Genomic DNA, 11,383 nt, shown 5'->3' with positions numbered 1-11,383 from the left:
CGTCCATGTCGCAAGCTTTACTTGGAGCCGTTCACGATTGTGGTGGTTTGGTTTGGGTAGATGGACCCCGCTTTCCATGTTTCGCTGCTACTGCAAAAATTACCCGCCGTTTTCAGTGATATGCCTCCACCGGATTTGCTGACCTGCGACTGCGAGGCGATCTTGCAACGCCGGCAATGTCCAGTGGGGGCAATTTGCCTGAAAAAGCTGCAACTTGGGTTGTATCACTAGATAACCGAGAAAAACGTCCACCACACTGACCATTCACTCACTATTTCCTGTCAAAGCAAGCAAATACTAGCGAAGTAAACAAAAGGTAAATCATCTGACTTGGACAAAGGGCTTGCGAGTTATTCCACAATTGCTAGTACAAGCCTACAACAATTTAGAGTGAGTGAGATGACAATCCCGGACAGAACGACAGGTAAGACGAGCTTTCTTTCTTTCTTATAGTATACATAATACATGGCGTTATGTTTGCCTAACACTAATAGCTTAGGATTGGTCTGCTACATCAGCGCCCACCTCCTTCTCTGCTCCCGCCTTCTTGTGGCTCTCGGTGCCAGATGGTTCCGAGCTGGCCCCAGCCACTGCGGCGTCCTGCTTGCTCCCTCCGGGTGCTGCTGCTGGCTGGAGGTCGCCGGCTGCTTGCATAGGCTGCTGCATGCCGTTGACGGTGCCTGGTCTCATGACCATCTGGGCGGGGAAAGAAAGGGCCTGGGCTTGCTGCTGCTGAAGCTGCTGGTGCTGCTGCTCTTGCATCTGCTGTGGGGTTAAAGGCGTTCTTGGAGGGAACATTGGTACTTGTGACATGTAATGCCCTGCACCTTGCATACTACCAGGCTGCTGCACCATCTGTTTGCAAAATAAACAAGTGAGCACCACAGACCATCTTTTCGCAAAATGGATAACTGACTACACAGACTAACCTGGGGGCGACTTGCAGGGTTCTGTGGTGGTTGGGCATCCGCGATAGCAGCTAGATACAAGAGATTCTTTTGGAGCTGAGCTTGATATCTGAAAGTCCAGAGCATAAACACTCTTATTCTAAATGCAGCAGCAATATCACACATCCATTTACAGGGAGGGAAGCATTTGCAAAAGGTAGGCACATCATATGATGACCACAATGGCTGGTTCTCTCTCTGCACCAGAAACTACATTACAAGCTTGTGGTATAGCCCTATCAATTGACAACCAAAACTAGCAAGGCATATGGGGTCCTTAACCCAATAACAACAACAACAAAGCCTTTAGTCCCAAACAAGTTGGGGTAGGCTACAGCTGAAACCCATAACATCTCACAACCAACTCATGGTTCTGGCAAGTGGATAGCTAACTTCCACGCGCCCCTGTCCATGACCAGTTCTTTGGTGATATTCCAGTCCTTCGGATCTCTCTTTACAGACTCCTCCCATGTCAAGTTTGATCTACCTCGACCTCTCTTGACATTATCAGCACGCTTTAACCATCAAACCATCTCACACGATGTTGGACAAGCTTCTCTTCAATCGGTGCTAACCCAACTCTATCACGTATATCATCACTCCGGATCCAATACTTTCTTGTGTGGCCACACATCCATTTATTTCTACTAAGCCTAAAACCTTGCGATTCCAAAGTTTGTCTCCATAGCTAACTTTCTATTAATCCCTGTCCGACTATCATCTACTAGCACTACATCATCCACACAGAGCATACAACATGGGATATCTCCTTGTATATGCCTTGTGATCTCACCCATCACCAAGGCAAAAAGATAAGGGCTCAAAGCTGACCCTAGGTGCAGTCCTATTTTAATCGTAAAGTCATCAGTGTCTCCATCACTTGTTTGAACACTTGTCACACCATTATCATACATGCCCTTGATGAGCGTAATGTACTTTCACTACTTTGTTTGGACTTTGTGTCTCTCCAAGGCTCACCACATGACATTCCGCGGTATCTTATCATAGGCCTTCTCCAAACACCAAATGTAGGTCCTTTTGATCCATGTATCTCTCCATATGGGGTCCTTAACCCAACGGACAAGAAATTTAACTCAATACTCAAACTAATCTGCCTATCTGAAATTTTAATAATTGTCAACTGCGAAACCACCGGCAACAGTCTGATTTTACAACGATTAAGATCATGCCTCTAGAGATTACGTTTTATCAGATCGACAGAAGTAATTCAGACAGAAACAGGTGGAGTTAATCATACACTTTTTTATCGTGTAACGCAAATCTTGAATTTTACACTCCATCTCCTTAAAATCATCTAAACATGTGGAGGCTTAGGAATTCATTTAAAGTTGGACTTGAAGGCATTATGTTGCATTTCAGTCAAAAAAATCCTCACAAAAGGTAAAGACAACATGCATGAATAGTTGAAAACTGAAGATAGATTAGTTAAATCACGCAGTAGGTGCCTTCCCTACAGTATTTTAGTAAAAGGAAAAATACATTAGTAAAGAAAAGAGAACCAAGGAGTACACTATCAATTGTAGGAACTTCATAAGTGAAAAGAGTTATTACTGGACAAAGAATGCAAATAATCAGTAATCACTGGGCCAAAACTCAAATTTACGTCGCATACACAGGGCAACCACAAATGTACTAGAAACATCTTATATTTAGTAGGAGTACTGTACGAAAAGAAGCAACAAGTCCAGATGAGCAAGACACTACTAACAATGATGCTGTTAAAAGACACTGACATGGTCCTCGAATCTGAGTATTATGTAAGATAGATCGTCTATTTCATTTGTAATCCGCTGCTGTCTTTATAGTGGAAACCATTTTTCGACCAAAACATGTCTCGAATACAAAAGACAGGGGTTTGTATTTGGAATGCCATACACATAACTTCAATGAAAAAACTGGCAGCTATGCAGTTTCACGCTACATCAAATAAAACGAGAGATGAGGGTCAATAAATGCATTAGCAGTTTCATCGTTGAGGATATGGATATCGGGGATGCGGAAAAATGACATTTTTCGAAAACAGTATACAGGGAATGGCAGGTATAGGGTATTCTGCAATACAGCATGTAATAGGTATAAAATATGAGTCTACAGAGGTATATAGGAATTAAGAGTAGCTGAGAGGTCCCTGATCGCAAAATATGAAACCAACAATAAACATTTCATATGGTAATTGCAAGCACTAAACCAAATTAGCAAGCCACTTACTGAGCACATTCAGCCAACTTTCCTAGGTTCTGATTTTCAAGGATGGCCAAAATAAGTTGCTTATTTTCATCCAAATACTGAAAAAGAAAACAAGTGTTAGTAAAAAGCTAATATATATTTAATGAGTATATGATCATACTATACCGCTAGGATTCCATAGTCATAACTCATCGATTTTACATTCACTGCTGCAATGTTGTGTAAGAACTATACACAAGAAACTTTATTCGCGAAGAAGCGCCGTCCCATATATTCTTCCTTTTTTATCATGCCAGCATAGTTGATATTTCTTGAACCAGTCTTTCGGATAGAAATGTGTTCGGATGGATACCGATTACTGAATGAATGATTTCTGACGTTGACTCTCTTGGAGTTAAACTTATTTCTTATGTAACTATCACGAGTCCATGATTTGGAAACACAGAGATGATGTTGCACAAGGTCTCGTTGTAGCTATCCGGAGGGCGCCACTGAGGAGATAGGTATACAGTTAATTTTGTAAAACAACCTCATTCATTTAGCAAAAATACAATTAACAAAAAAAAAATCCAACTCCATGCTTGTGGATGAGTGGCATCATAGAGAAGGGGCTGATAAGTGGCATCATACGGGCAGCAATCCTCTAGTGGAAAGGCTACATCGTGTGGTGGTTGGTGATTGTCGATCTATAATTAAAGTCACTGAACACCCGCAAGCTAGCCACGTTCTGTGGCAGAGCGGACATGGTCCGACAGTGGTACTGCACGGCTGCTGGTGACACGTCGGTGGATGATCGACTGGGCGAGGATGGTGGAAACCACATTGGTCACGCAAACGATGCCGTCTTGCAGATGCACAAGGGTAAGTCTGCAGTAGCACCATAGAGCATGGCTGATGAGCCGTATATTGTGGTACAGAACCAAGAGGCTCACAGGCCACATCTAGTTGGCAACATTCACTGCGCGATTGATGGTCACCAGTGGTTTTTGGCAGACAATGATACTTACCTCCTAGCAACCCTACTAGTGCATGTCTATTCCCAATACTATTAGTATGTCTATTTCCAATCCCCTTATCCTGTTCTCTTTTCTAATATCCTCTTGCATAGACATGCTTCTGTAGCTTTTCTGAATGCGCCACCACACAGTTAGCCAAGCGAGGAATCTGATCTGATCACCTGAGACTAAGAGCGGGAGGAGAGCAAAATAGGGGCGATATTTCTCTAACCAGGAACGAATAGGGTGAGGCCTATGGTCGAATCAATAGGTTGAAGGAGGCACGGATCGAACCTTTTGGATCTGCTCGGTGGTGATGCCGGCCGGCGGGGACACCGCGCCGACCGCTCCCGGGGGCAAGGACATCGCCTGCTGCATCGTCAGCGCTCTCGCTCGCTCGCTCGCTCGCTCCCTCCCTCCTCCTCCTTCTCGGTTGTTGGATTCGGTGGGGTGTACCTTTCTCTCTGGCTTTACTCTTTCTCGAGGTGGTTCAGCCCGGGGAAAGGAAGGGGAAGGGGGCTTTGGGTTTCAGAACTCAGCGACGACGCGACAACCAAAAGGAAACGAAAGCAGGATGGCGATTTACGAATCTGCCCTTGTGCCATAAAACATGCTCCCAGTTTTCAACTAGTAGACCCGTTGTGCCCAATGACGTAAGGGCACGCTAAATTAATGATCATGATAAAAGAATATCCATAGTTTAAAGGTCCAGGGTTTAATGATGTTCATATTTACATATTTTAATTTGATATAGTATAGAGCCTTGTTTTAAATAAAATATATGTTTTAGTTAGTTTAGGTGTAGGCAAGTACACATAATAAAAAATGGTGTCTTGTTGTCATAATGAGATGGTATATAGTCACATCTAAAACCATGTCATGTTGAAAATATATATACACACACATTCTAATTTGGTGGTATATAATCCCATTTAAGAATTTAGTAATGTGTATCCTTTCCCGGGCTAAATACGCACGCTAAAAATTTGGTGGTATATAATCCCATTTAAGAATTTAGTAATTTGGTGGTATAGAGCCTTTTAGTAATCTTTCTGTCTGGCTAAATACGCACGCTAAAAATTTACGTGCTTATGTATAAATAGAAGCCACTAACCTCTTATTGTTTTTGTGCGCAAATAATAAAACAATTGCGGTTTGCTCAGATGGACGCATATGTATCTGAAAATGTACGCATGTAGCTCACCCGTTGCGCAAAATGGCGCAGAGACCCGCTGAATTCATGTGTGCAAATCCGTGTTTTAGTTGGTTTAGTTGTGGGCAAGCGCATAATGGTAACAAATTTACCCCTTTTATTTAATTAAAAAAGAATGAACACTTGTTGTTTATAATGAGACATACATACATACATATTTAAATTTATCTTTGAGCCAAATGACACATAGCCCATTTAAAACCATTGACACTCGTTAAAAATATTTGCATTTTTTCAGCAACTTTATGTTTGAGCAGCCCAAAGGACATGTCAAACCCCAACTATTTTGGAAATATTTGACTTTATTAGTAGAAGTAGGTTTTAGCAACCACTTAGGGTACTAATTCAAACCCTTTAAGATGAAAAAATGAAGGATAATTTATCTGTAAAAGTATATACTTGAGCCTGCATATTTTGTTATCTTATTCAGGTAACATGGAGCCATATGGCAAAAGGTATATGACATACAACTTTACCGCAGAGATGCGACGTGATGTCTTCCTTGACCTGATTATGTTCAAGCACATCTGGAGATGAAACCCACAATTTACTAAGATATAGCTATCCAAATATGCAAGCTATTTCATCAAGGTGTCACTTCCCTGAATTGAAGCCCAAAACACCTGTGCAACATGGCCTTTTACAATGTCTAGAAAAAATTATTAGCATAAACAAAGTTCAGATGTTACATGTTACGGGAGCCTTTAGCTTTAGGAACTATTCTGTTATTGGTATACACTAGTAGAAAAAGGGCCTATTGTCCCGGTTCGTGAGGGCCTTCTGTCCTGGTTTGTGAACCGGGACTAAAAGGTCGTTACTAATGCCCTTGGCCTTTAGTTCCGGTTCTTACACGAACCGGGACAGAAAGTCCTCCACGTGGCCGCTGCGGCCAGCCCAGGACGGGGGGCCTTTGGTCCCGGTTGTGTTGGGGATCGTTGCAGAAATTAAAATTTTCTACGCATCACCAAGAACAATCTATGGAGTCTTCTAGCAACGAGAGGGAAAAGAGTGCATCTACATACCCTTGTAGATCGTGAGCGGAAGCGTTCAAGTGAACGGGGTTGATGGAGTCGTACTCGTCGTGATCCAAATCACCGATGACCGAGCGCCGAACGGACGGCACCTCCGCGTTCAACACACGTACGGTTGGGGAAGACGTCTCCTCCTTCTTGATCCAGCAAGGGGAGGGAGAGGTTGATGGAGATCCAGCAGCACGACGGCGTGGTGGTGGAAGCAGCGGGGATCTCGGCAGGGCTTCGCCAAGCTCAGCGAGAGGGAGAGGTGTCACGGGAGGGAGAGGGAGGCGCCAGGGACTTGGGTGCGGCTGCCCTCCCTCCCCCCTCTTTATATAGGGGTCCAGGGGGGCGCCGGCCCCCAGAGATCCCATCTCAAGGGCGGGCGGCGGCCAAGGGGGGGGGACTTGCCCCCCAAGTCAAGTGGGGCGCCCCCCCACCCCTAGGGTTTCCAACCCTAGGCGCAGGGGAGGCCCAAGGGGGGCGCACCAGCCCATCAGGGGCTGGTTCCCTTCCCCACTTCAGCCCATGGGGCCCTCCGAGATAGGTGGCCCCACCCGATGGACCCCCGGGACCCTTTCGGTGGTCCCGATACAATACCGGTGACCCCCGAAACTTTCCCGGTGGCCGAAACTGGACTTCCTATATACAATTCTTCACCTCCGGACCATTCCGGAACTCCTCGTGACGTCCGGGATCTCATCCGGGACTCCGAACAACTTTCGGGTTACCGCATACTAGTATCTCTACAACCCTAGCGTCACCGAACCTTAAGTGTGTAGACCCTACGGGTTCGGGAGACATGCAGACATGACCGAGACGACTCTCCGGTCAATAACCAACAGCGGGATCTGGATACCCATGTTGGCTCCCACATGTTCCACGATGATCTCATCGGATGAACCACGATGTCGAGGATTCAATCAATCCCGTATACAATTCCCTTTGTCAATCGGTACGTTACTTGCCCGAGATTCGATCGTCGGTATCCCAATACCTTGTTCAATCTCGTTACCGGCAAGTCACTTTACTCGTACCGTAATGCATGATCCCGTGACCAAACACTTGGTCACATTGAGCTCATTATGATGATGCATTACCGAGTGGGCCCAGAGATACCTCTCCATCATACGGAGTGACAAATCCCAGTCTCGATTCGTGCCAACCCAACAGACACTTTCGGAGATACCCGTAGTGCACCTTTATAGCCACCCAGTTACGTTGTGATGTTTGGCACACCCAAAGCACTCCTATGGTATCCGGGAGTTGCACAATCTCATGGTCTAAGGAAATGATACTTGACATTTGGAAAAGCTCTAGCAAACGAACTACACGATCTTGTGCTATGCTTAAGATTGGGTCTTGTCCATCACATCATTCTCCTAATGATGTGATCCTGTTATCAATGACATCCAATGTCCATAGTCAGGAAACCATGACTATCTATTGATCAACGAGCTAGTCAACTAGAGGCTCACTAGGGACATGTTGTGGTCTATGTATTCACACATGTATTACGATTTCCGGATAACACAATTATAGCATGAACAATAGACAATTATCATGAACAAGGAAATATAATAATAACCATTTTATTATTGCCTCTAGGGCATATTTCCAACAGGTTGGTGACACCAACCGGGACCAATAGGCATCCACGCGTCAGCATCTGGCTGGAGCTGAGGGTTTTTTTTTTTGAAAGGGGCTGATTTAGGGGTTTTGGGGGTTAATTTAGGTTGTTATTAGGTAGCTATTAGAGAGAAGTGTCCTCTCTTATATCTCCGTGCTTGGTTTACCAATGCTACGTACTACTATGCCTAAACATGGCTTAGATTGAAGTCAAGGCAACATGTGGTGCATGTCGAAAGTAGTACTAATCCTAACTTGATCAAGTTTGGATTGTACTACTTTCGACATGCACCACATGCATGTTGCCTTCACTTCAATCCAATCCATGTTCATTTCACCCGCTGATATATAATAACTCTTCATGCGCGCATCATGCATCATCATATATAATAACAAGTCCTACTAATCATCATCATACAACTTCTACTCGTTATTAATAACAAGTCATACGATCATCATCCTCATAGTCATCGAACCAACCCTACTTAATTGTTCTTAGCACATGATCATCAGTATTAGGTAGGACCGAAATACCCTCTTTAAGGTAAAATAGCATAAAATAATATAGACCCTGACTCTCCATTATGGAGAATGGAGATCATCCTGTCTCCAATTCTTGCGCTTCGCTTCCTTTTGCTTCCAAGAACCTCCTTGCGACTGTCCATACATTTTTTCCATTCTTTGATTTGCATGTCTCCACTTCTTTTAGAAATCCGGTATGGACAGTTGAGATTCGTAGGATGACCTGGTTGTATGTTCAAAACATCAAGCCTACCATTCTGATACATCAAATGAGGCACACAATCCTCTGGGATTATCTGTTGAAAAACATAGTAATAACTTCATAGTTAGCAATGATGTACTAGTTTTAGAAGTATGCAAAATATGCACGGATGTCGTAATAGTAAGAAATCTTACCAGGGTATCTCCATAGTAGTTACCGTAGTTCAACACGTGCACTAGTGGCACGTATTGACCATAATGTGGAGGAGTTTTACAATAGATATTGTACTTCTCAAGATCAGTACAAAATCCGACCAGATGAGTTTCCTCCTTATAAGTTAACCCAGAGCCATCGGTGTAGTAGGTTCTGTCTACCATGTTCCGCACATTGTTTGAACAATCAAAATAAGCTGTCAATGAAAATAAGTTGTCAACTATTTTGAAATGAACAATATAAATTAGCTAATAACTATGTTTGAGAAACTCACATAGCGGTAGAATTGGAGGCGTATCAACAAGGACCCAAATGTCCATATTGTCTTGCTCGATGTCAGGATCACCAAGATCCATGATGACAAGCATACCCTCATCAAAACCATACATCTTGCAAAATGCTTCCCAATTTTTGCAACCAAAACGGGTTACGCTCTCAGAATTATACAGATTTACTTCAAAATCTATATCATGATGGGTCCTTAGGTGAATTTTCTTTGTTTCCATACTTTCATGGTCTTCAAAACCCATCCTCTCCAAGACGTAGCGTCTTGCATGGCATGGGATAAGCTAGCCGAATTGTAAAAGATGAAAAGTACACGTTGAAATAGTTGAAGTCGTGCTTAATTACGAAAAAATAACACTTGTCGTCGTTGCGTACCGTTTCAACATCGAAGGTCTCCTCCAGCTTAATACTGAAGCGCTGATCTTCATCCAGGTGAGGCCTGTCGCACTGACCTCGGTCGTCGTGGCACGAGTCGCACTCCCCCAGGAGACTTTCGTCGTCCGAGTACAACATTTCCTATGTTCATAATTCAAATATTAAACGTCTACAATTAAATATATGTACTAAAAAACCTAAGTTAGATCATTATTATTCATCACGGGTTGACTATCGGTTTGTCGAGTCTTTTCTTGAAAACTCTCAGCTCACGTGGTGTATACATTCGACTGTTGGTGATGGTCGCTCCTCCATTTGTCCCCGAGTGCATTACACCAAAATGTCTAGCACACGGGAACAAAGGAGAAGCGACCCCCACGACAACAGTCGGGATTCTTCGTCCTCTCATATATATATGGTGGAACTCTCCCTCACTGATTCCTCTCTGACATTTGCGACCGTCGGTGATGGTAGCTCCTCCTTTCGTTCTCGAGTGCATTACACCAAATTGTCTAGCACACGGGAACGAAGGAGAAGCTACCCCCACGACAACAGTCGGGATTCTTCATCCTCTCATATATGGTGGAGACTCGACACACTTACAGTCAACCCGAAATATCGTTTGATTATCTTTCTAAAAGAGGATTTGACTGGTCTCACCTCGATGTCGGAGGAGGCGGTGACGGGGACGACGGCGGGGATGATGGAGGGGCCGGGGGCTCCTAGATTTCTGTGAAAACAAAAACCCTATAAGCTATCAACTAATCATAGTGCTCTCCAATTTTAGCATTCAAAGTAGGAGTAGTTTTCCACTTTGAGCATTCAATAAGCAAATCAAATCACAAAATAAAGTAGTATTCAAATTAGGATGCATTCAATTATAAGCAAAACTACATCATCTCCATGCGTCCGTACATCGTCGAATATTATCATTAATACACCTCGAATACTATCATACATATAGCATCGCTAGTACAGCTAGAACAGTAGCGCCCGACGGGTATCGGCGCGGGCGGTGGACACCCAAAGGGACGGAACCATCACAGGATCATAGCTCCAGTGAGATCCCTGAAGAACCTGCCAGGTATTGTCGAACCTGCCCTCCAACGCAACCATGTAGCGACGGACGTGCTGGTCCTCCTCGCTGACACGGTGACGTACCACCTCCGCGGTGTCCGGAAGCCTCGGCACCGTCACTGGCCCACGCGACCGCCACCAAACAAGGATCGGGTCAACGACGGGCTGGCTCCTCACCAACCTATGCCCACCGGAAGGTAGCACCTCCCAAAACCAGCCCAGCGGAGCCCAGTCCCGGACATGGCCCCTCTGATCAAGCCGGCCTCCTCCGCCGAGTCGACGACGAGGATGCGGGATAGACATCGCCGACGTCGATGCGGGAATAATTGCTTTAACTAAAAAACAAACTAGTTCTATTAATTTCCTTGCTAAAAATAAACTACTTCTATAGTAAAATAAACTAGTTTTGTTAAATCAACTAGTTCAACTACTAATTAAGCACTTACTATAAATAAAATAAAGTAGTTTTATTAATTAATCAGCTAGTTCAACTACTAAGCACTTACTATAAATAAATAAAATAAAGTAGTTCTTACTAAAAATAAACTACTTCTATATATAGTAAAATTTAATAAAATAGTTTTATTAATTAATCAACTAGTTCAACTACTAAGCACTTACTATAAATATATAAAATAAAGTAGTTCTTACTAAAAATAAACTACTTCTATATATAGTAAAATTTAATAAAATAGTTTTATTAA

At 43.6% G+C, this 11,383-nt stretch overlaps 1 protein-coding gene across 1 annotated transcript; it reads right to left on the bottom strand.

The window, feature by feature from the left end:
- Positions 1-306: 306 nt before the first annotated feature.
- On the bottom strand, positions 307-4,726 carry LOC109759462 (uncharacterized). The gene is made up of 4 exons (XM_020318285.4): positions 4,445-4,726; positions 3,177-3,253; positions 930-1,017; positions 307-855 (listed from the first exon to the last, which is right to left on the bottom strand). Exons 1-4 carry the CDS (start codon positions 4,526-4,528, stop codon positions 496-498), a joined length of 609 nt encoding a protein of 202 aa, XP_020173874.1. The 5' UTR covers positions 4,529-4,726; the 3' UTR covers positions 307-495.
- Between the last annotated feature and the right edge of the window lie 6,657 nt (positions 4,727-11,383).

The sequence above is a fragment of the Aegilops tauschii genome, chromosome 4 (assembly GCF_002575655.3).
Source record: "Aegilops tauschii subsp. strangulata cultivar AL8/78 chromosome 4, Aet v6.0, whole genome shotgun sequence".
Lineage (NCBI taxonomy): Eukaryota > Viridiplantae > Streptophyta > Magnoliopsida > Poales > Poaceae > Aegilops > Aegilops tauschii.
The sequence above is the reverse complement of the archived record's forward strand: the minus strand, read 5'-3'. Positions and strand labels throughout refer to the sequence as shown.